Source organism: Ochlerotatus camptorhynchus, unplaced genomic scaffold, assembly GCF_037179485.1.
Source record: "Ochlerotatus camptorhynchus isolate MF236.1 unplaced genomic scaffold, CSIRO-AGI_Acam_v1.1 ptg000209l, whole genome shotgun sequence".
Lineage (NCBI taxonomy): Eukaryota > Metazoa > Arthropoda > Insecta > Diptera > Culicidae > Ochlerotatus > Ochlerotatus camptorhynchus.
In genome coordinates, this window is record NW_027040699.1 from 1485001 (window position 1) to 1511912 (window position 26912).

Consider the following 26912-nt stretch of genomic DNA (forward strand, 5'->3'; position numbering starts at 1 on the left):
GCTGGAACGAATGGTTGGAAGTTTAGGGGATGATGTTTGTTGGTTTTCTGTAAATTTCGTATTCAAGCGAAGAAGATGATGACGATTCCCTGATAAGGAGAAGATCGAGAAATGCGAGTTTCCCGTCTTTTTCTACCTCGTGAGTGAATTTGATATCCTTGTGAATTCTGTTGATCTCATTTAAAATTTGTGGAAGGGTTTAACTACGCTGAAGATATCGTCAACAAACCTCCACCGGCGGTTTTGTAATAGTCCTTTCTCCTTCAGGATTGTCTCCAAGTTGGCAATGAAAAGCTCACACAGGAAGGGGGATAGTATAGCCGCTATATTCATAGTCTGGCGGATAGAATATCGGGAACGAATTGAGCTGTCAAATAGCGGAATCAATCAAGCAAATCACGACCAACAACAGAAAAGAGCACATCAGCTATTGCGAACAACATTTCGGAAATCGTTTTCTCGTGACTCAAGGCTCGCCTACACAAACTAACACCATCTTTAGGTTGAAGAAAGTTTCCCCTATCCGATAATGCTATTAATTTACCTTCGATTGGCGAGGAAGGAATAATCAACGTTTTGTTTATAAAAGTTGATGGTACCTTTTCAATTGTTGGTCTACAATATATTGAATTGGTTCCGCTTTTTGATAGATCGAAATTCTATTCGCCAGACTATGAATATAGCGACTACAGGGGGATAGGGGGTTTTCCATTGGGGCTTCTTTCGTCTGCTTGTAGAAGTTACCTCTGAAAGAGAAGTAGTTCTCTTCCATACAAAGGCGGATCAGCTTAAGGTACGTCCGAACCTTGTTTCTCCATGCTGCATCTTCTCGTTGTGTTAATAGCCAGTCCTCCAAATGGTTGATGTCTCCTGAAGATTGTAGTTGCTGGGCGAACTCCTGGGTGTTACTAACTGCTTTACTCTGGAACTAATTCGGCATACTCTGGAACTCTGTGACTAGCCACTTCACTAGTTTGTGGGTGAGGAAACCAACTGCAGACACGATCTCTCGCATTTCATTCCCCGGTTTGTGAATTTTGGGGAGACCTTCGATCCTGGGTAAGATAGGATTGGATTCCCGTAAACGACCTGCTCCATCTCCTAATATCGATTTGCTCTCCTTCAGTGCTTTCTCCACGCGTTTCACTATGTTCTGTAAAGGGTCTACTCGAAGCTATCTATATGGTCCGTTGTTAATCTTCGTTGTCATCTGATTGTCGTAATCATCCTTGTCCATGATAACGACCGCGTTGCCCTTGCTTTCACGCAGTATACTGCTTTACTTTTCAGCTCCTTTACAATCCAAATTTCTTTTTCGTTGGTGCGTCCTTGATTATGTTCGATGTGATAGTCCTAACCGTATTCTGTGATGATGTTGGAAGTTTCTGTGGCAAAGTTTCGTGGTCAACTTTGTCTCAGACGTCATTTCAAACAGAAATGTCATTTCAGCGCTACAATTGTTTGTAAAATTTCAAAGACGCCATTTACGAATATTCTACAACATCCAAAATGGTCGAATTTTAGCAAAAATGTGAATCATAACAAACAATCACGTTTCATACAAATCGGAGAAGGTCGATTCAAAAATTCAATTCTTAATCGCTATTTTGCCTGGAATTGCTCCACTGTCTCCTAAAGATTTAAGCATGAGCTGGATTTGGTCATTTACTGAATCATAAGCACCTAAATTCACGTATCTTCCAGGACATTTAAAGCATAGCAAACAACTCATTCGCTTAAATCTCCCCTCCTCATCGGACCATCATAGCAGACACGTGTCAGCTCGAGTGAGCAGAAATCTCGTCAAATATTTCATTCAAAATTATTTCCCCCTCTGCTCAGTCGTGTGAGTAATGGCGATGCACGGCACGTTCTAGTCGCATATGTACACGACAATTTGGTCCCCGCTCCGGCATTTTGCGTCCCCAAGAGATCCAACACCGCTGATGGAGAAGCGTTGAGCATTTCTCGGTGCTCTGTCTGACTGTCTGGTGGTAAATCTGCTATAGTACGCGTGTATAATAATAATTCTGATAAGGCAGAGTAAGGTATCGGTTGCATTTATGGCATGCTTCTGTCTGCTTTCGTTCACCGCTTATCGCAAAGCCACACAATCCTTGAGGCTCATTTGTGGTGCCAGACCAAGGTAAAATATGAAATAAACTTCATTTCCTGCTATTCTATCCATCCCATACTAAAAACTATTGCAATACTAGATATTACAAGGGGAGCAACGAAACATTTTCTATTTAAACTTTTGACACATACACACCCATCTAGATCGAGAGATGCTATCCTAATCCCGGCAGTTTTGGCAAATAAGCACAGCAAAAGTTGCAAATGTAAATCGTTCCAACAAAGGAAACGCAATAAAATGATAAAAGTTTTCCTAAAGCGCTAAAGCTTTATCCCGAAGAATGGAAATAAGGTTTCCGGAATTAATACCCGCTAGCTGATAAAATCTTTCCATTTATTCTGGGTTTGTATCTGTTTTCCTTTTCTAAAGTTCTTCTTTATACCACCCGCTTATTCTTCTTCACATCTTTCAAGTGGGTTCGAGTAAACCGCAACCATGGGGCAAAGGATCCTGTCCGCCCGTTTTACCGGATGAAGTTTAATTAAAAAAATATCCGTCGAATCGGAAAGGCGCTTCATAATCCGGAAGGAAAATAAGAGGCGAAAATTCCAGAAAGTCTTCACCCTCTTTCACTTTCGTTGCAGAATTGCATCACTCACAGTAGCTTCCAGGTTATGAAGGGGTGCACCACCTATCAATGATGGGAAAGCGAGTGAAAAAATGTCATTCGTCCGACCAAGGCGCAGGCAACTTGATTAATGTTTGGCTTCCGTGATAAATCCCCCGGTAAACAAGTTTCGCCCATCTTCACTTGTTTGGGAATGGACGAGTCAGCTCAGCATCACCGCATGGCAAAAGGCCAGGAAAAGGTGTAATGCTATCCTTGAACCAGACCGGTCTACTGCGAAAGGCGGTGTTCCACAGCGTGATGGCAACTGTTGCTCTCGCCGTCAACCGACAACGCCAACAACGTGTTGAATGGGTGGGTGCCTACCCCAAATGATGAATGGTAATGATGGCTCGGTTGATGTTTTGAGCTTTTGAGAGACGAAGGACAGGATGATGGATTACCTCTAGGTAGGTATTATGGCGGTTTTTCTCTGTGGGGAATTGAAAGTGATACCAGATTCGGCATGAGACGAATCTTAAAGGTGTTTCCTTGCAGAGTACCTTTGCCTCTTAGGGTAGGTGAATCAGTTATGGCTATGGCTATACGTTCCTTTTATGGTGTGTTCCAATTATGGCCTATGGAATCCCTGTAAACCATAATTTGAGCACACCATAAAAAGAACGTATAGCAATGAATTGTATATCTACCCAACATCTCGAAATTTTAAAACATAATGTGTTTATGCTCAGACAATGACGTATCATCTAACACATGATAATTTCGAATTTTCTACGAAACACCATTGTTGCACAGTGTTCACTCGGCTGTCGACAGAAGCAGGCAACTCTTGATGTGTGTCACGCGATCATCTGTTTACTCAGCATCTACCATTGTGTGGTCCTCCTTATTGTTCTTCAACAGCAGCTCTTTCGGTCGATGAGTCGTCGACTTTGGAAAGCAATCATATCGTGATGAGTGTTTGTGTCCATTGCTACCCGTTGGTTATACTGCCATACAGTGAAACCACTGGAAGCGGATCCTATTCTGATGACGGAGGCTTATTGAATAGCGTAAGATAAAGTGTTTATTTTGTTGTACCTTTTGACTCAAGTTTTAAGATGTTTTGTATAGCGAAGGTTCTGTAAAGTTAGTTCGATTGAGCCTTATCAAATAAATCAATAAACAAATCAGCATTGTTGCACAGTGTCAAAGCTAAGACTTCCTGTCTAGTGGAATTTGAAAAAGTAAATTGATTCTAAGTAAACAAAGTGCAACGGAATCATTTTTGAGTCGAGTCAACTCTCAGCTTCATCTTTACATGTCGTGAATAGTCTCGCAATATTAAAAGATCTTGTAAAATCAATACCAAGCATGATGTTTTGTTCCAATATCACGTGATGAGAGCGGAAAAGTATAATTTGATTGATGATTTAGCCTGGTCCCGATATTGTTATGTTACCAAAATAAAGAGAACCATTAAATTAAGAATTAAAGACAAAAAGAAAATAAGAGAAAAAAAAAACAAAAAGAAAATAAATAACAGAAATTAAAAATTTATGATTTTATGAATTTGAGAAGTATGGAATTATTAAATTAAGAAATGAAGAAATAATTAAAACTTAAACAATGCAGAAGTACAAACAGAAGTAAGGCCATAAGAATTAAAAATGTTATGAATAAAGAAATAAGGAAATAGGAATTAGGAAATTGAGAAATTTAGAAATTAAGAAATTGAGAAATTAAAAAATAACGATGTTAAGACATATGTACCTATATAATTAATGACCATATAAAGTTAAATGTTTTGGATCTTCCGGAAGACCGTTACATGAGTGCCTGCGTCTGTAGTAGGATCTAAAACGGTGGTAAGTCACTCTGCCAACTTGTGTCTGTGCTTATTGTGTTTCATGTGTGTTTTTGGGTGTCAGATGGGTGTTTCGTCGTGTTGACCGAGCTGTCAAAACTTCAACCGAAAAAATATATTTACTGGCAACCATATCCTCAACCATAACAACATAACGCTGATAATGACAGATCCTGCTACGACTCCTTTGCTGTTGTTTGTGTGCAGATTAATCATTGGAACGAGCATTAACCCTCTCACTGGAGGAGGAAGACGAAATGGGCGACTAACCTGGCGCCTGATATATATAGATATTATTGCGTCAAGGGAACGGTCGGTCACAAGATTCTCGAGGAGTGAAAAGGGTGGAGTTCGAAAATCGCATATAATCGTTCAGAACCTCCCAGACGAGATGGCATCTAGACCTATGAATGTGCTCACTCTCAAAGGGGCTTTCAGTCAGGCTGAAATTAACAACTGGTTAAAGAACAGTATCCCAGAAATACCGGAAAAGATTTATAGAAACGAAAGGAACCGGCTCGTTTTCCGTCACATCTTCATCGGAACGGTACTGATTTGCGAATACGGCAAGGTGGAAGTGAACATCAGAAGCGACAACATTTCTACCATTTCGATTCTGAAGGACGTCATTACGAAGGAAGCCACCAAGAAACGGATCAAGCTGGAGATTTCAACCAGTGAGTAACAGCTTCCAACAAATTCGATTTGATTGATAACTGCGTAGCACCCATTTTCAGATATCAACGAGCAAACCCTTCGCGGATTAATCAAGTTGATCGAACCGAAGATCGCCACTACAACAAGCTGACGAATACTGCAGGCACTGATCGATTTGGACATTTGAAACGAGGAAGAGTTCGAAACCCTGTCGGAAAAATATCGGAATCTTTTGAAAAGTCAGCGACAGATCTAAACCGAATTTCACAAGCAGCCCACGATACTGAACCGAATCTACGGGATTCTGACCGATCTGTACATCGATAAGTTCAAGTTCAAAGGGGTCATGAAAACGGTTGATGATGAGTAAATGAACTGCCTGATGAACTGCCACCGCCATTAATCCGGTTAACATTCTCGACGATTGGACACTTCAAATTGGTTCTGCATAGGACGGGACTAGTTTATGTCGATCCCCATCAAGCGAACCGTCTTTGATTGAAACTACAATGCAACAATAGCTCGGATGCTTCCTGTGGATTCATTTGGACTAACTTGGTGAGATCGTATTTGATTTTATCTATTTAAACTAAATTAACATGATTCTCTTGAATTTGGCAAATTCTTAATGGAGTTTTCTCCACATATCCCATTTTTTGTGTATTTGAAATCATAATTGAACGCCAAATGTCTGCACATTTTTGAACATGTGGTGGAACATTACTGCATTTCATATATATTGAAACATTATATTATATACTGGGGGGGGGGGGCAGCCTAAGGGAATCAAAGGATTTGTTGACTGGACGAGGGTTCGTGGATTTGCCAGTCCCTTGTCACCTGATTACAGATGGCCATCTGGTCGTTTTGTTTTCCAAAGGTCTTCAATGAAGCTGATTCACCCTGCTGCAACAAACCATCAGGCAGAACTTTCCAACCGGTAAAGTATCTGCAGGCATTGGTAATCCTTGCACTGATGGTGGGTTCCATTCACATCACATCATCACATATAATTAATGACCATATAAAGTGCCTAATCACCTATTTGGGGCAAGTTGAAACGCGCGAGGAAGTTGAAACGCAACGCGTATCTCTTGGTGGAAGTGAATGATGACTGTAGTTATTTTAGTACTTTGCGCTAGTGCACGATACCGCTAAAAAAATAGTATCACATTGAAATTATGAGATTTTTTTTGAAATTCAGGAATAAGTTAAAAAACAAAAAGAAAACAAAGTCGACAAAGGCGCGAGAATCGGTGGCAATCGAACACTACTTCTTTCCGTTAGCAATAGGAAAAAACGCGCGGTTCAAAAACGATACGAATTAAGATTTATTTCACTCTCCCGGTTATCGTAAGATAGAAGCGGACGACGTGTATGTAGGTACATTTGGATTGAGATGTATATTTCGACTGATCTGTTGGTCCAGGTTCTGATCTCTGTTGGGAGAATCAACATGTGAAACGGATTAGCAAAAGGCCTTTCCGATCGATCACTACTTCGATAGCCGAAAGCAGTTAGGACGGAAATTCAATTGTATGCTAAATATACTGCCGTTATACGCATAAAAGTACCATGGTGCATAAGGATTGCATAGAACATGGGTCAGTTATGCGTATAATGGCAGTATAGTGCACGAATATTTCGACAGTGAGCATGCATAAGGGCGAATACGCGATCATCGATTCTCTTCATCGATTTCCTCTTTGCATTGCTACAGTTAAGCGAAACAATTTTCTAGAATTTGTTCAATGCAGAGTAGTAACAGGTTGTATTGGCTATCAAAAGCAACAGCAAACGCACCAAGAAACGTTAAATCTAGCGAGTTATTAACAAAAGAGAAAATCGACGAAGAGAATCGATCATCGCGTATAGGCCTTTATGCATGCTCACTGTCGATTTTCTTGTTAGGGTGGTGCTCTAACATAACGGGGGCCAGCGTTGAAAGCGTCGCCTTTCAACCAAGGGGGGGGGGGGTGGCTGTCAAATACGAACAATCGTCGCCTACCTCGCATAACTGGTTCCAAACGTAAACAAGCCATAAGAAACCTACAGCGTTTGTTTACGTTTGGAACCAATTTCATACAAGAATTATCAGTAGGCTGATTTGACAGCACGTCCCCCCCACTAGCTTTCAACCAAGGAATACGATATCATCGGCTGCCTCGGTTCGCTTCGGTCGTCGGTACTGGTAAACGATTGGGTATCCTCGTGTTTGTTTATGTCTGGACTAATCGTATTCCAGCTCGGATGACGTCACGGGATTCCTCACACGACCGTTTTTCTTCGGGTTGCAGGTAATTTTAAAGGGTTGTAGCTCGGTAGTCTTCAGCGTTGGGCATACTAGGATTGAGTAGCCATCGATGAACCAGGACATGTCGGTGGATGAAAAATTCTCAAGTTTTTTGAAAATTCAATTAAATATTAACTTACAGGGTTGGAGGCCCGCAGGCCTCCCGTTGCGCAACGCCGTAGCGATGCGATGGAAGACTCATTGCTCTGAGTTTGGGTTGGCCGGACTAGCGACGTCGGTTGTGGGTTGGCGTTTCGGCAGGACGCATATGTTGGAGATGGACCGTGTGTACTCCCCGTCGGCCGTCCGCACGATGACTACACAGATGTTGTTATCCTCGCCACGGTAGACACGGGTGATTCGGCCGTACTTCCACTTCAGGGGTGGAAGGTTGTCCTCCTTGAACAGCACTAGAGTGCCGACGTCGATGTTGTCCCGCTGTTGAGGCCATTTCGTGCGTGGGTGTAGGCCAGAGAGATAATCGGTGGTCCAACGCTTCCAAATGCATCGATGCAGTTCGTTGTTCTCCTGCCAACGGTCGAGGCGGTTTCTCGGATCTCGGACAGGTCGGATTCAGGAAATGAGGTAAGTGGTCGATGTATTAAAAAGTGACCCGGAGTAAGGACTTCCAGATCGTTAGTATCAGCAGAGAGTGGAGTTAACGGTCTGGAATTTAGCCAAGCTTCGATACGAGCCATCCGAGTAATGAATTCATCCTGGGAGAGCACAGAATTCCCGATGGTGGCTCGCAAGTGCTTCTTGAAGGATTTAACTGCCGCCTCCCACAAGCCACCAAAGTTCGGGCTGCGGGGCGGGATGAATTTGAACGCAATGCCGTCGTCTGCACAGTGGTTGATCACTACTGTTTGGTGTTGTTGGTCGTAGAATTTCCTTCGTAGTTTTGCCAATTCTTTCGCTGCTCCCTTGAAGTTCTTGGCGTTATCGCATTCGATGAGCTTCGGCGTCCCTATGCAAGCAGTAAATCGATGAAGTGCAACTAGGAACGCGGCCGTGCTGAGGTCGTAGACGAGCTCTACGTGGGTAGCTTTTGTGACAAGGCACACAAAAATAGCTACGTAGCATTTGACCGCTGATGCTCGCGGTGACTTGCGGTACTGGAACGGTCCGCACAGGTCAACTCCAGTGTTGAGGAATGGCAGCGTTGGCGTGACTCGCTCAGGTGGGAGATCACCCATTAACTGCTCGAGGTTGTTGGGCTTGCAGCGGTAGCAATTCACACAGGAATGCACCACCTTCCGTGCCAGGTTACGGATTCGAAGTGGCCAAAATTTTTCTCGAACACAGGCGACGAGCAGTTGCGGCCCTGCGTGGAGATGTTTTTCGTGGTAGTGGACCAATATTCGTTCTGTGAGCATGTGACGAGCAGGCAGGATCATTTGTGTGTTTTCTGTCTTCCGCAGACGTCCACCCACACGCAGGATCCCGTCGATCAGAATTCGGGAAAGGTTTTTGAGCTCGGAGCGAGAGCTAACAAGTCCACTGGTGCTGATTTCAGACAACTCTCGGGCAAATGATTCTTGCAGAGCGATCCGAACGAGAAACTGTGTAGTGTCATTCAGCTCGAACGTGGTGAGATGTCCAGTTTTTCGGTTGTTGCGGTTCTGGTGCGAAAAGTTGTGTTGGAAACGGCGTAGATAGGTGACTAGCCGCACCAGACGAGGAAATGAAGAATGAAGTTCAAAGAGTTCGTTGGGTGGTACTGCTTGTACCGGCAGCGATATCGGACGTTCCGCTTGGGCGATGTTTGGTAGATTGTCAGGCATTGGTTGATTGATCGGTGGCCAGAAGCGAGATGGTTGATTCAGCCACTGAGGTCCAATTCACCAGGCAGGGGTATTTCTCAGGTCCACAAGACTCATACCACGTGAAATAATGTCCGCTGAGTGAGTTTGCGAAAAAGACTGATTTCCCGGCTGGACCGGAAATGAACGTGGTGCGTTTGGGTTAGTAGGAGTAGATGGATGAACAATCGGAGCATAGTGTGATGCCTTTGGTGACACTCGGCATGTACCAGATGAACATTTGCGAACCATGTGCTTCGGCGATAAACAATTAATGCACAAGTTCTTTTTCTTCACAAGATCGAAGCGTTGCTTAACTGACAACCCTTGGAAGAATTCGCATTTGAATGGAGAGTGGGCGGACTTCGAGTAAAACGGACACGGTCGCTGGACTGGTGACTGCGTAGACGTGTGACTATGGCATGACCAAACACTCCCGGGTAACTAACTCAGTAGCATGAGACCCCTGAACTGTGTCGCAGGGCCGTGTTACTGGGTATTCTGAGGGACCACGCGGACAAAGTACACAGGAATATTCATACTTTCTAACATTTATTTCCCTATTCTGTTGCTGGCTCGTTTGGCTGGCAGGCGTCTTCCGTCGTTGACGGCATCGGCTGACCGTGGCATGGCCACCTTGGCGAGCCGAGACGGGACCCTCCTTGGTAATTAAGGCCACTGGCATGAGGGAATCGTCCCTGACGGACGATCGAGGATCATTTACTATTAGGCTCGGAAGCCATCTTGACTTCCGAGCCGAGCCGTGTAAGACCGTTTTATTTACGGTACAAGGTGTACAAAAGCACAAGAGGTCCTGAGAATTATCACAATTCAGTCAGGGAAATTTCCGTTAGGATAATAAAAATCAATTACCTGAACGGAGGTAGGCTTTGCAGCCCAAACCCCACAAGGGGGGGGGGGGGGGGGTGTATTATATATATACACTACACTTCACACTCAACTGGTCTACACGGACGCCTGATTACTTCTGCCTAATCTTTCAAATCTAAGATGGCTAGCTATTCATCGTCCGATTTGCGCATCTATTGTTATTTTAAAGCCAGGATTTTCCTCCCTTCAGTAACGTTACGTTGTTGTTTGCAGCGGCACAAACCCTCTCGCTCTTGTGTGTGTCTACTGTTTTAGGTTTAATAAAACGTGAATTTTCCAAACAACAACAACTCATACAAACGAAAATCCACGGATTGTAACTGGTTACAGACGGTCTTGGATTTCAGCGGCCGATGCTGCTGAGAATATTGACGAATACGATTTGGACGACGACAACGACTGGAGAACGGATAAGTGACCACACAAAAAGGCCATAAGATCGTGGTATTCTGGAACTTCTGTTAAACGGTAGAATGACTCCCACTGCTTGAGGGTTGAGGGATCGAGACGACAGCAGACCATGTGAGCCAGAAGTACAGTCCAGTTCTCCGTTATGAATCCCATTTTGTCAATCATCTTCAGGTTTCGCTCGAACTCGTCGACCAACCGCGTCAACGATTCATACGATTCCCGTTTCATGGGCTCGATCGAAAACAGAGCGTCCATGTATGTCTTGAAGATAAGCTTCTTATTATCAAACCTATTTTCAAGCAGGCGACAGGATAATTGGCAGCTGTAAGCTCTATAGCTTCGATCACCTTGCTCGCGTCTTTCGTCAGGGACGCTGCAAGGTAGGAAAATTTATCGAATTGCGACAAATCAGCATTGGAGTCGATAAGCGATTTGAATGAATCGCGAATGAATCGCGAAAAGTGATCCATTCCGAAATGGTGCCATCAAAACTTGGCTGTTTCACATCAGGCAGATTGACCCGCGACTGAATAGGTGGATGTTGGTTGAGGTTAGGTTGGGAACACGATGCATTCAAATTCTGATGTATTCCAAAGTTCTTGGACGGAAAAATGTCATTGTTCTTCTATTAGGTTCGGTGATCTTCGGAACATGTCGAATAAAAACTTCAAAAGCAGATACATTGTACATTAGGGTGCTTCATTCTGAAAAAAGTGATGAATTTCTGATGGGCCACCCTCCAGTTCGATTCATAGCCCCAAAATATGAACCTGTGCAAAAATTGGTAAAGATTGATGAAGGTTTAGAGGTCGCGCCAATGATTTGAAATTTGTATGGGAATTACTATGGAAGAATTTAAAAAATCGCTTATATCGCTATAACTTTGCTTCTACTTGTCCAAATGTCGAAAAAATTTAGTATGTTATTGCTATGGCAATAAACAAAAAGCCTACAGTTGCTACGCTCAGTTTTGCAGCGTATCAAGAATTATAAAAATGTGAAAAAATGGCAAAATAGGGTAAATTGACAGATGAATATGTACAAGGCAACAACGCCAATTTCATCGCAACAACAACAGGCTTGTTGATCATTGTCATGACAACCACATATTTTTTTTTTCAACGTTTGGACAACTACAACCAAAGTTAGAGCAATGTAAACGAAAATCAATAATTTCCCATACTAATTCACCAAAATCTCCATACAAAATCCAAATCATTGGCGCGACCTCTAAACCTTCATCAATCTTTACCATTTTTTGCACAGGTTCATATTTTGGATCTATGAATCGAACTGGAGGGTGGCCTATCAAAAATTCATCACTTTTTCAAAATGAAACACCCTATTGTACATAGAGAGCATATTCGGGGTATTTGAGGTGAAAATCGAGGAGCCTTCGAATTCAAGTTCGGTACATAGTGACTACAAGACAGTACAACTTTCCCAGCCATTATAACGTCCATTTTCATTAACCAAGGGAGCATTAGACATTTGAAGGTGCTACGCATCTAAAGAAAGCGAGAAACAAAAATTATAGGTGTTATCAATAAATTAATCGTCATCATTTTTCGTCAAATTGATGTAAATTGAGACCGAAAGCGGTTTCGGAGAAAAGTGACTCAATTTAAATGAACCCAAACTTGTTCTGTTGTGCTGAAAACTCCCGAAAGAAACGGTTTTCCCAAATTGAAATTTATGCCCGGCCAATCTCCTATCTCCATTTAGCTAACTAGAACCAAAAACCAAGCACCATCGAGAAGGTGGTCTGCCCAGACGGGTTTATTCTACTAGCCATTTATTTAGATCCCGTTGAGATACATATATTCATATGCCAGCAGAGTACAGACTATGTTCGTTCATGTTGAGTTCATACGCTTGGTTATACGGAGCGAACAAAAGAGCAATGGAAAGTGCATTTTTATTTTGCGAGCTTCCCCGCTTTTAACTGGAAGCCGTCGTCGTAACTTCCAGCGCTTGCCTTCTTTTATCGCAGTGTGGTGTAATTTTAGGTATAAATTGTAGCAATAGTAACTGGAGTGGAGTGTGTGATATGATAAAAAATGGTAGCTCTTTTATGCACTGTTTTTCCGGGTGATTGTTAACAGATAGACTCGTTTAGAGATCGGTGTAAGAAATAGCGACGTAAATAGGCCTCTGACCATTCATATCGAAACATCGAAATCGTTTCTGTGAATGACATACAACTAAATTCGGCAATCAAACCGTTTTAAATCCGAACACTTTTCAATTTGCAGGCCGTGCAAACTAAAAATGGCGCAAATATCATGCAATGAAGTTAAGCGACATGGAACGTTGTGAGAACGCAGAATCAAAACAAAACAGCAAACAAGGCTACCAGATACACGCTTTTTTGCTCTACGATTTTTGTCAGTTTTCAAGTATTCATGGTTTTGAACATTCCAAAAGTTTGAATTTTTTCATGAGCTGTTTTTAATTAATTTATTTTTTCAATGATAAGGACGTTTTGAGATGTTCAGGTTCTTAACTTTTTTTTAATATTTTTACTTGGAATTACTTAAATAATTATTTTGTTTATTTTTCTCAGCAAAAAAACTTTATGTTTCTCTACAACTTTGTCTGAGAACGTCATTTCGTGCAAAAGTTCCATTCTCATGCCACAATTTTTCAAAAATTCAAAGATGCCATTTTGAAATTTTACAAGATACAAAATAACCGAAAATTTTCCAACCAATATTTTTTTTTCTTTGACTTTTTGTTCTTTTATACCATTTTTCCATTCGACCTTTTGTCCGTCTATGTTATATTCGACGATTTTTTTCCATTCTACCTTTTGTCCCTCTATGTTCGATTCAACCTTTTATCCATTCGACCTTTTGTATCTTCGACCTTTTGTTCTTCTAATTTCAATTCGACTTTTGTCCCTTTACCTTCAATTCAACCTTTTGTCCATTCGACCTTTTATCAATCAGATCTTTAGTCCATTCGACCTTTTGTTCATTCGACCTTTTGTCATAGATTCGGAACAAGGTACATGGGGGTGAATTGTCGTATTAATCTCCATCGCTGCTGCATCGGCAAATGAACGTGGGAGGAATTTTTTCAATTGAATTTAAATATGATCACTGTGCTACTAGTGTGTGTACTAGTGCCTTAACTAGACTCGTTCAAATTTAAACTTCACAATTCTGAATGTGATGTATTTGCTCTCTGTGAAACATGGTTTTCTTCCGATAACGAACTCAACTTCCACGATTTTAACATTATTCGCCTGGATAGAGACGATTCTTATGGAGGAATACTTTTAGGGATCAAAAGTGCTACCCTTTCTACAAAATTTTCCTTCATGCTCTATCAGGCGTCGAAATCGTCGCTTGCCAAATAAATGTGAAGAATAAAAATCTTTGCTTAGCTTCAGTATATGTTCCACCAAGAACCTCCATTAGTCGTAGTCAACTCTGGAATCTAGTTTCGATTCTTCCATCCCCAGTATTATTTCTGGGTGATATGAACTCCCATGGTACTGGGTGGGGCGATCTATACGATGAGAATAGTTCGGCTATTTTTTACGATTTATGTGACGATTTCAACTTGACTATTTTGAAAACTAGTGAAGTGACACGTATAGCTAAAGCTCCAGGTCGAGAAACCTATCATTGGATCTCCATGGTAGCGATCATTTGCCAATCATCATTTCAATTAAGTGTGGCCCTCAATCTGCAGAACCATCTCGAGTTCCATTTGATCTTACAAGGAACATCGATTGACAGAAATATGCAACGGCGGTGACAATCGGTGTCGAATCAATAGATACGCTTCCACCATTGGAAGAATATCGATTCCTCGCCGATTTGATTTACAAATGCTCACTGGATGCACAAAAAAGAAAAGTTCCAAGTGCACCCTTCAGAAGGAGACCAGCCACACGTGGATGGGACGAATAATGCACAAAATTGTATGTAGAAAAATCTGATGCTTCCAAAGCTTTTGGTAGACACAAAACCTCCAAATATTTCGAGGAATGTTCAAAGCTTGAGACAAAGCTGAAACAATTAGTCAAACAAAAGAAACGCGGTTATTGGCGCAATTTCGTCGAGGGACTCTCACGAGAAACCTCATTGAACACCTTGTGGAGGGTGGCTCGTATCATGCGTAACCGCTCATCTTCTAATGAGAGTGAAGAATACTCCAACCGATGGATATTCGATTTCGCTAAAAAGGTCTGTCCGGACTCAGTCCCAGCACAAAATATTCTTCGAGAAGCGTCTCCTAGCGGCGGCTCTCTGGATAGACCATTCACAATACTGGAATTCTCTATGGCTCTTCTTTCATCGAACAACTCCTCACCGGGAAGCCATATGATTGAATTCAATCTTCTAAAAAATCTCCCAGATATCGCTAAAAGACGCTTGCTAGATTTATTCAATTCCTTACTAGAAAACAATATTATACCGCCTGAATGGAGACAGGTCAAAGTAATAGCCATTCGAAAACCTGGCAAATCAGCGTCTGACCATAACTCGCCGCAGGTTTATTTTTTTATTTTTTTAGCTTTATTAGAGAGATTTTTAGCCTAAGGCTAGTTCATCTCATCGCCGCAGGAAACTGAACTGGTTGTGTTTACTCGAAAGCGGTACCCAGCCCAAATGTAGCTTAATCTTTTGGGCAGAAACATTACTCAATCATTGTCTTTCAAGTACATTGGGGTCTGGTTTGATTCAAAGTGCACTTGGAATACCCATTAGACTGATGCAAATTTTGAAATTTTCGCTCCACAGGCTCAAACGGTTCCAAATAGAGCCCTGATTAGCCTCCCAAAATTTGAACTCATTTAGTGAGAAACTGCATTGGCACAAACCATTTGAAGTTTATATGGGAATTACTATGGAGAAACCATAGTTTCGGTTCATATCTATCTCAAAATTCACCAGATCACTCTACTTTAGAAAATGATAGCTAAGCTTGTTGAAAATTTTCTCAGCTACAACTTTGTTGAAGACCACTTTTCGATCAAATGTAAGGAACAAAAATTATTAATCATTAAAGTTACTGATGTCTTATGATTATGCTCAATCAACTGTTCAGCAGGCAACATTGGTATTTATGGCGCGTAGAATAGAGGACAAAAATCATGGCTACTATGTCACACTGCAGAATACAGTGTTGCCCACAGTACAACTGATTAATCGTGCCATAAGATTATCAATCTCTTAAACAATTCATAACTATTTAATATGACGTTTGGCTGAAAAACAATTTTCTGTTGTAGCTGATAAAAAATACAATAAGTATAGTAATAGAATTTGTTAACAGTACAATACGTAACAAGGCTAGAAGACAATGAACAAAACGTTTTGTTTTCCCATAGTAATTTCCATATAAACTTCAAATGGTTTGTGCCAAGTCAGTTTCCTATCAAATGAGTTTTAACTTTCGGAGGCTAATCGATTTGAAACTATTTGAACACTGTGGAGCGAAAATTTCAAATTTTGCATCAGTCTAATACCCATATTACGTATTTGAAGCAAAAATGTCAACAGATGATCAACTTTCTCCGTTCAATTTGCGGCACATGGTGCGGTGCTCATCCAGGAGACCTCATAACGCTTTATAGAACAACAATTCCCTCTATTCTAGAGTACGGCTCTTTCTGCTTTCTCTCGGCAAGAAAATGTCACCTAATAAAATTGGAACGAATTCAATATCGTTGTCTGCGTATTGCTCTAGGCTGTATGCACTCAACGCATAACATGAGTCTCGAGGTTCTGGCAGGAGTAACACCCCTCCAGAACCGTTTCTGGGAGCTCTCTCTTAGAATACTAATCAAATGCGGAGTGACGAACACACTTATAATTGCTAATTTTGAAGAAATTCTTGGGCTGAACACACAATCTCGATTTATGAGAATCTACCACCACTACATATCATCAGATATGTGTCTTCCTTGTTATACTCCAGACCGTGTTCACTTCACCAATCGCAGTTCCTCAATTGAATATGATCTGACCATGAAACAAGCAACTCATGGGATTCCCGATCAACTTCGACCTATTATTATTCCGCGTATTTTTACTGAAAAGTACCAACAAGTCAATTGCATGAAAAGATATTTTACATACGGGTCACGCCTCAATGGATCCACTGGCTTCGGTGTGTTTAATGAAAACTCTAGCGCCTTCCGCAAACTTCAGGAACCTTGTTCCGTTTATGTTGCTGAGCTGGCAGCAATCAACTTCGCATTGAGGATGATTTCCAACATGCCCGCAGACCATTACTTCATCTTCTCGGATAGTCTCAGTTCGATTGAGGCTATTCGGTCGATGAAACCAAGTAGACACTCATCTTATTTCCTTTCAAAGGTAAGGGAGCAGATGAGTGTGCTGGTCGAAAGATCACATATGATTACCTTTGCATGGGTCCCCTCACATTGCTCAATCCCAGGCAATAAGAAGGCGGACTCTCTGCGCTGGAAGGCGAATTTTATGACAGGCAAATTTCCCACGATGAATTTTACCATTTAGTGCGTCAGAGCACCCTTTCGAGTTGGCAAACCGATTCTCCCACTGGAAATCTTGGACGGTGGTTACATTCAATTATTCCTAATGTTTCGAGAGCGTGGTTTAAATGCTTGGGCTTAAGTCGTGACTTCATTCTCGTGATGAGTAGACTTATGTCCAACCACTACTCGCTAGATGCGCATCTCAATAGAATAAACCTCGTGGACAGCAACATCTGTCGGTGTGGAAACGGTTACGACGACATCGATCACGCAGTTTACGGATAATGACGCCGCCAGATAGCGACTTTTGAATACCCTCAAGGCCCAAGGAAGGCAACCCCATATCCCTATCAGAGACGTGTTGCCAGTCGAACTCTAGACGAATCTAGAACCACACTACCGTTCATACTGGCGACATCGTTCTGATGAGACAACGATACCCTACCCCCAAGCTCCTCCCCTTTTCCTATCCAATGTACTTCTCTAACCTCGAGTAAGCCGCGAGTATTCGGCCCAACTCCTACTAGACATAGAATTAAGTGAATTTTTTTACAAACAAAGAACAATGAATTATCGGCTCCGTAAAGCTAACGCAATTGAGCCTTACAAATAAACGAACTAAATAAAAAAAATGAATTTAAAAATAAGCAGCGCTGTGCCCAAATTTAAGCTCCCCCAAATAAACAAATAAATTCATACGTATTTCAAACCGGAAACTCCAACCCAATCCTCAAAATTGACATTTGCCAGTCGCATTGCAGTTAGTAGGTGTAAGGTAAATATATAAAAATAAAACCCTCACCATTCCCTGCAGCAGCAGCATAAAAAAGAATATAAAGAAAGCGGAAAGAAAATGGTCGAAACAAAAGCGGAAAAGTTTTAATTTCCCGCCGCTTCTCTCACTTGATAAACTTGTAATTAATCTCTTTATTTTCCCATTCCCTCTCTCCTCCGGGCAGATTGCAGTTCGTTCGGATGCCCTGTCGTCATGCTTTGCTGTGCTGCTACATAGAAGATCTATTATACGACGATTCCCAAAGCCGGGCTCACTGCTCGCACAGAGGAATGATGTGATAAACGGCAGAAGTGATTTTTCAGAGATTTAATTAGGAAAACGACAAGGGGGAAAAAGTTCCCTGGCATGGCGCGTTAATTTGCACCGAGAAAAGTGGAATCTTTGCTGATTGCTGCAGTTTTTCTCCATTGTCTGTGCACGTCCTCTTGCTCGCCCCGGTTGCTATACATGTAGGTGCTGCTGAGTGCTGATTCCGGATGATCTATACACAGGGAGATGAGCTGGTAAGTTTTTCTTTTCTCTCCAGATGTCCTTGCTGATTCGATGAGAGAAAAAGTTTTATTGCTTTTAAAAGTAATTAAGGCATTGCTTTGAGCGTGTTTGATATGCTTAGTAAGGAATGTGCTTTTGAACTGAAGCTTAAACGGCGATGGTTTACAGCCTAAATTTATGCAACTATCAAGTAGCCTGGTTCGTAAAATTCTGAGAAGACCCCTTGAGCCTTGTCAACTGAATTATTCGGGAGAGCTCAAATGTCTTCCCTCGCTGTTTGTGTGTACTAGTCCGTGTATGTTGCACAATATTATTCCAATTATAAAGTTCCACTCACTTGGAAAAGCAATTGCAAATTCGTTGCATGAGTTTCATAAATGTGCATGTATCCAAAGAATGTTATTGTGAAAAATGATAACCTGCTCCAAACTGGTGGAAAGAATTTCTCTCCCATATTATATTTCTCAGAAGTCCCCTCTTGCTCAGCAGCAGAGGATAATGGCACGATTGTGTTCTCAATGTGGAAAATTAAAAATTCCAACTATACAATGGTGGGATGGGATATTAAACCACCGGGAACATTCAAGCATAAAAGGCGAACCCACTAATTTTTCTGCTTAAAACCCCATCTGTTACCACTGCGAGAATTTTTATTAAAGCGAATGCATTGCATTGGCATTTGCAATGAAAAACATAGATCAATCGGATATGGAAGTTGTAACCGCAATATTCATACAAGTTGAATCCAAGTACTGACACAGCGACGGTTAATGATCGGTTTAATCAGTTTGTTTAATTAGCTTCGCAGCACCCCGTTGCGTTTTGTTGCCGTCAGCGGGTTTGGCTTGGGTTGTAAAATGTGATGAGAACCGCAAAATCGGACAAAAAAATAATGCAAAAGCTTTTCAACGGATCCCTTTGGTATCAGTTTTCAATTATTGGAATGTATATAGGGATGTCGAACGAAAAGTATAAACGACTCTTGAAGGAACCAATGGAGTCACGAAAAATCACAGTTGAAGCTTTGCACGGAGGTGGTTGTTTTGAAATTGAATTGGGGACATCCCTACCCAGCTGCATCCGCCGAACCGCAAGTTATGTGCATTATTTTGTTCTGTTGACTCAGCAAAAAGCCATTCCATTTGCCACACTTTGCGGGATGCATCTCCATTCAATGGTTCACCACCGCTGATGATTGCAAGGGCCATGGGGAACCCATTTCGGTTTCGGTAGCCTTCACGGGCAATGGGTTGGACCACTGGCACAGCGAAGGGGGGCTTTAGGGGAGCCTTGAGGCAAATACAAAATTATCTTTTCAAACTAAGTGTGGGGCAACTTTAACACTTTTTTTTCTGAAAAATTGTTCCCACCATTAAAATTCTCTGTCGTTGTCTCAAAATGATGGAAAAAGTAATATCTTCCCCCGAAATAAAGACTGGAACGCGCAAAAATTGGTCGACAAAAAAATCGTTTCTTTCAGTCAAAATTCATATCACAAAAATCTTCTTATTGATCTTTTGTTTTGCCAAATCCGAACTGCCGTGCCTTCCGCTTAACCCCTTCCATTAAATTTTGCAGAGTGGTCTCATCGACCTTATTCGCCGCCGAACGCCAGTTAGATTTAAACTGCTACTCGTTTTCTATGGATTAATTACACCCAACTGGTGGATGTAAGATTCGCTTACAATTATGTGGGATTCATCATCAGAGGATGTAAGTGGAGACCGCATGAACCGAGAATGCGATATACCTAGCTGCGGTCCGATGTAAGAAAATTGGAGACCGAAAAATGTGGAGTGTATTAGTGAGTGAAATTAATTATGTCGAAAAAAATAGAAAAAAGGTTGCCAGGACAGGACACGAACCACGGACGTTGCGACTTTCAGACCTGTGCTTTCTCCACTGCTCTCTCCATGCTTCTGAATATGGTTAGCCTAAAAGCAAACATGAAGCGCTCATTTTCTCGCATGATCGACTTCGTATGCTTTTTCTGCTGGAGAGATTCGAGATAAGTGTGTGCGTCGTTCTACAATGTTCTACAATGTGCGTCGTTCTACAAGCTTACTGGTATAGTCGAAAGGGTAGATGGAACACGAAATAAAAAAAGACAAAAAACCATTACATCGCCTGCATGGTCAATTTCTAACATTCGATGCGATGTTCATGAACAGAGGATGATAGGAAACGGAACTAACATTCATTGTAATAGATTTTTGGTTTGCGTGTAGTTTTTTTTTAGATTCCGTTTGACCAAGACCCAATACCGTTCGATAGGGTGGAGTTCTGGGCTGTTGGGAGGGTTGTGGTCTTTTGGGTACCACAACTACGTTGTTCGCATCGTACCAGTCGATTGACTTTTTCCCATAGTGGCAGCTCGCCAAGTCCGGCCAGAACAGCACAGGTCTATTATGTTGCTTTAGGAACGGTAGCAGCCGCTTTTCCAGGCACTCCTGGACGTAGATCTCTTGATTTATGGTTCCCGTAGTAATGAAAATGCCACTTTTTACACGTGCAAATGGCCACTACCGATTTCCATGCTCTCCGCACGGAACTTTTGAACTTCGTTAAATTCAAGCTGGTCAGCTCATGTAACAATAGTGACACCCGTCGCTTGCTCCCGCCGATTGCGAAAGGATTGGATATCGCACCGGCAACGCTCATTTAAACTGAGTCATCACGCACAACAATAGCGACAACCGTCGCAAGGTTCTCGCTAGTTGTGAAGGATTTGAATCGCGCCGGCAACCGCATATCAAGATCTACATGTGAAAAGGGCATGCAAGCTTTTTGTAAACAAACCTACGTAGACCCTTTTCTCGCCAACTGAGGGTCGCCCGTGTAAACCAACAACATCATAGGGAAGGGGAAAGTTTCCCCTACCGGGTGATGCTGATGGCTTGCGTGGGTGGCATATGGGTAGCGAGAAAAGGGCATAAGAAGGTTTGTTTACAAAAAGCTTGTATGCCCTTTTCACGTGTTGTTCTTGGTATGCCCTTTTCACATGTTGTTCTTGATATAAGAATGAGACTGTGAGTACAAACCACTAAATGTTTTTCTTGTGCACATGTGACGTCGGGAGGGAAGAACATTCTAGTTAGAGAGAACGCACCTACCTATTACCGGCCTAGTAAATGATCGTCTTAATTCTATAAATCAATTGTGTTACCATGAATTTGAAATCGATGTTTGAAAGTGTTTGGAGAAACACTACCTGCGTTACGTTATTTGATGTTAAAGTTCGCTTAAGGAATCTCCTTTTGCGCTCGAACGTTGAATTGGTTTTGTCTAATTCAATTTAATGAATGGTAGATACCCCTTCTGCGACGAAATCGCCATCTCAAGGATTGTGGAGGAAACTTTCCTCTGATAAGAAAGCTCCTTTTTGCTAGGTGAGTTAGGGTAGGGTGAGTTATGTCTGCTTGCTGATTTTGACATCTAGTATGTCGAACGCTTGGAAAGTTGAGGTATGGCCTAAGGGTGAGACAGGTTTACTCTGAGTTGCTTTTTGCAGCGAGTAACTCGCGAGCAACTCAATGTACCTCAAAATTTCATCGACGTTCATCGATTTTATTTTTGTCTGTTGACTCTCCAGTCTTTTTATTTTTGTAAACAAAGTAAGCCGAAGTGTCGCCTAAAATTATGCCTTAAATATTACGGAAGAACCTGTGCCTATGCCTGCGGTGGAAGAAAAATATTGGTTCGTGACCAACCTTATTGATGCTGATTATTCCGTGACGGCAGTGCTACCAAGAATCATTTTTTTTTGCTCGAACCGATATACTGTTGGTGAATGGGAAATTCTTCGGGTTCCGTTTCTCCCGCGGATGAAATGTTTATCGAAAAAAACTAAAATTGAGTTAATGCTTTACAAGCCTCTGCGTATTTCCTTGCTATTTTTTAGGGTTAGTACCTGGAGGCAAGACAGCTGTACTTAGAGTAAATATGTTTGCAGCGAGTAAATTTTAGTTACTCATATTTACTCAAAAATTAACAAAGTAGTCTCGATTTTCTAATCAACTAAAATATCGTCTGACAGCATGTTTGGTTTTCAACACGAGCTTAAAACGATAAACAGGAATGATATAATCGTTAGGTTTTGTTGTAATGATCCACAAGATTCCATATTTCACACAAATTAGACGCTGTTGAATGTGGTATATTATGTAGCTGCTCATTTCAGGCCAGATTATATCAGCTCTGGCCAGCTTCGTGGAGTTTGTTAACATTAAAAATCATGCCATGGCCAACAACTAAATACAGTGCCGTCACCATCTGTTTATTGCCTCATTTTTTCGCCCATGTTTTCTGTATAATATTTTATGAAATATCCAGCGTCTAATTCCTAAAGAACGGCCAATGTTTCCAAAAATGGGAAAGCACTGTATTCTGATGTTGTTGAAAAACATACAGGAATGTATTCTATTATTTTTATATATTTGTATAAATTATGTTTTCGCCGAGTTTCTGGATGTATAAAAATATAAATGCGAACTACATTGCTCTAACGTTACACACAGAATGAATTTATTGAATTATTTTAGCTTAATTCGAACCTACCGAACCGCACTATAAGTTCCTACACAAAATTCCAATTAAAGTCAATGTTGCTCTGCTGAGTCGTCCAGGTCCGATGTCCACGATGGTGGTTCTTCGTCGTTCTTGTTTTATTCTGCGCCGTCAACTCCGTGAATGTAGTTGCTACGTGTTATCGATGGTGGCGATCGTCGATGTTGAGCTTATCTTGCTGTTTGGCATAATCGCCATAAAAATCTTCCATCGACTTTGAAGGGGCATTTTGAAGGGAATTTCATTTCGTACACGTGCTATTTGAAAGCGCATTTGCAATTCCATCGCCGAAATGTCTTCCCGACTGAGCATTGCTAGCGTACCGTTTGCTCACAGGTTTGCTGCTAGTCCCTCCAGCTTCACAATGTGTTTTAAGTGGGGGAGAACATTTCCAACGTCTCGTTGGATTTTTTCCCAAAAGTAATCCTGCGTAAGTGGAACGACAAATTAATCTTCTGCACTTTTGGAATATAATTCGAATAAATTATAAGTTTCCTTTTTAAATTAATACTTACTTCGAGGCTCATCGATTAAAACTCGAAAACACGTCAACTTACTTTGCTTGACAGCATCAGTTTCAACATTGTTTTCAATATAACATTCAGGTTGCTATGTATATAATATATTGATCTACGCGAGTTGCTCAGAGTTACTCAACATTAACTCCAATTTTACTCGTGATCGAAAGCTGTCTTGCCCCAGATCCTATCCCAGAAATCATCCTATAAGAAATAATTATTTCTGCAGATATGTTTAAGCGATAGTGAAATAAAACTTACAATAAAATCCATTTTTATGATAATAGCCAAAAGCAGCAGCAAACTAGGCAGCAAAGTACTTGTGCACACACGTGACTTCACGTATTGACAAATGTTTTGTTTGACACCAGCTTTTTGGCTTCGCACCTCCATATGTTGCTGTGATGCGAAACAGTTAGAAAGCAAATGACAGTAATCTCGCTCACTGAACAACGTGAGTTTTCCTCTGTTCGGGACCTAACACCACTGCGACCAGTAATTTGATCTATTTTAGTGTATATCCCGTGTCCTTAGTTTAGGACATGTCGTATTACTCCATCACTATTGAGGAATGATGAAGTCATTCTTGCATTTATCGCAAGGATTCGATTCTAATTGAAAGGTCCCGCTATTTATACCCTTCGGAGTGTTGAAACACCCTCCAAAGGCGCGCCCCTTTGCCAGTCAAAATTGGATTCCTTAACAACAAAATTAAAGAATGACACCGATAATGACTTTGCATCAGAACCCTAATCTTAATCACTTCAAACTAGGGAACAACGAATAGAAGATTAGGAATCACATAGATGAAGACTAACTAACTAGTTTTTCCTTGTTTCAAAATCATCCTCGGGGAACAAACCGAGTCTTATCAATGTCAACAAGGCATAAAAAGTAACAAGGACTAAGATGTGTTCCTTGGATTACTGAAAAATCCTGTTCCCCTAGTTTGAAGTAGTCAGGAGTAGATCTTACATCCCGTAACGTACCACGAAAAGGTGATCTACTCACGTTACGGGACGTGAGTTACTCGAGGTGCCTCAAAAGCAACTCTGAAATTGCTCGTGATTGGGAGCTGTCTTGCCCCTAGGGTATGGCCTTACTTCGACGAGTCTCACCCCTGGGCAATCAAGAACTGAGTGATTGGTCCTCCAGCGAGGTGGTGCTTAAGCTCCTTTCTTATAGCGAATGATCGAGCTCATTCACCTTTTTTTCTTTCCGGGCTTACGGAGGTTTTCTGTTGAACCGCAACGGGACTCTTTTTAATGGGATAACGTGTGGCTAAAATATTTTTTTTTATTTTAATTCCCTCCGGAAGATTCTTCCAACGTATCCAGAAAGCTTTAACTGGCTGGCTGAAACTGGCTTTCCACATTTTTAGTGAAATTTTAGTTTGACTATTCTTGGAAATTTCCTAGCAACTTTTGTCATGTTCCAGTTTCTTCTGACTTCCCTTGGAAGTTTCATTTGACTTCAAACGAAAGCTGTCTGAAACTGTCCTGCGACTTCTCCTGGACATAGAGAGAGAAAGAAAGAGAAGGATTAGTAATTTCCATTTAATTCCACTGCCTTATTTGCTTATCCTTGACAGATACGCGTATTTCGTCTACAATGTGCAGACTTCTTCAGTGTCTTGTACTAATACTCGACTGAAGAAAAACATCGCATTTATCGAATATATATTTACACAGGTACATTTTCACTTAGAAGCTAGGTAAACTTAAATTTAATTTCCTGTAGGATCAGGTACTCCGCTGCTTACACGTTGATATGTCCCAGGTAGTAACTTGAAAAGCCATGTGTGTCCGTTTCCATGATCCCTGTTGAGTAAAGTTGAATTCCGTCGAGGCTCTCTGCAACATCCAATTTCCATGGTGTAGATACGGTCTTTAAAATCGTGATGTCCTCCGTCGATAGTTGGTGGTCCTATGTGAAGATGTGTTCTGCAACCTTTGATTTGAAATCATGTCCTTTTTCCTCTTGCTTTTTGGCCTTATTAACCTCCGCTATACGGTTTTTTAAATCTAGTTGCTAAAGTTTTCTTGCTTTGTCCTACGTATACTTTGTTACACCTTATTTTATATACACCTGCTTTACCTAAAACATTAACTGGGTCTTTAGTGGATCCTAACAATGATTTCATGTCTACTGGTGAAAACTAAATCTAATCCGAATTGTTTTAACTGTGGTCTTAGCTTACAAGAAATATCTTGATCAAATGGAACGGACACTCGTTTCAAGGGTTCAAGTGCTGCGGTGAGGGTTGTAAATAATCTTCTTTGTAGAATTCTCGCTTTTTTATCGATGATTGCTTGGATTGTGGCCTCCTTGTATCCGTTGAGTCTCGCTGTTTCGAAAATGTACTATAATTCCTTAACCTTTCCTGTATCGCTGAGTGGAAGAGTCTGCATCCGATGAATCATGTGGTGGAAGGTAGCCATTTTCTGCTGGAACGAATAGTTGAAAGTATAGGGGAAAACTCTTTTGGTGCTTGTTGGTTTCCAGTAAATTTCGTATTCAAGCGAAGAAGATGATGACAATTCCCCGATGACTAGAAGATCGAGAAATGCGAGTTTCCCGTCTTTTTCTAACCCATGAGTGAATTTGATATCCTTGTATAAATATCCACCAACGGTTCGGTAATAGTCCTTTCTCCTTCAGGATTGTCTCCAAGTTGGCCATGAAAAGTTCACACAGAAAGGGGGATAGTATAGTCGCTATATTCATAGTCTGGCGGATAGAATCTCGGGAACGATTTGAATCAAATAGCGGAACCAATCAAACAAATCACGACCAACAACAGAAAAGAGCACATCACCTATTGCGAAAAACATTTCGGAAACCGTTTTCTCGTGACTCAAGGCTCGCCTACACAAACTCTTTCCAACCTCTCCAACAAATTTCCATCAGCTTCCGCTTGTACTTTCTGTTAATTAAATTGATAGTTCTACACAGAGCTGAGTGTGCCCGGCAGTCTTGTAAGCGGTCACGGTAGTCGACACATTTTCTGTGATAATCGACTGCCTTTGCCTCCGACACTTGCAAAACAAGCTATCATAGTATACTATCAAACTCAAATTTCATTTGACAGGCTATGTCATACGACCCTGTCGCCGAAGACCGTCACGAATGTATGTATTTTAGTTTTTCTCATAATAAGAGCTGCTTATGTTGTGCTTGTGTGAATTCTGAAAATAGCAAGCAACCTAGGAATAACATTTCTGATCAGAAATGGTTTAATTTACACCAAACTGAGGAATTAGCACGAAATCACTCATGTCATATGATAGTTATTTGATAATTTTCTTTTTGCTCGAATGTTATTCTACCGGTTGTGTTGTGTGCGAAAGCCGACGGTAGAGCATGAGAGTACGAATAAAAACAGACTGTTACGCATGACAACGAAGCGAGTGTCGTAAAAACGTCAACAGTTTCAACCTCTGGTGCCCGGCCTTGC

General features: G+C 41.4%; 1 protein-coding gene across 1 annotated transcript; it reads right to left on the reverse strand.

The window, feature by feature from the left end:
• Window positions 1–7699: 7699 nt before the first annotated feature.
• LOC135703111 (uncharacterized) lies at window positions 7700–10860 on the reverse strand. The gene is made up of 3 exons (XM_065224214.1): window positions 10732–10860; window positions 7996–9330; window positions 7700–7939 (listed from the first exon to the last, which is right to left on the reverse strand). Exons 1-3 carry the CDS (start codon window positions 10858–10860, stop codon window positions 7700–7702), a joined length of 1704 nt encoding a protein of 567 aa, XP_065080286.1.
• Window positions 10861–26912: the final 16052 nt, after the last annotated feature.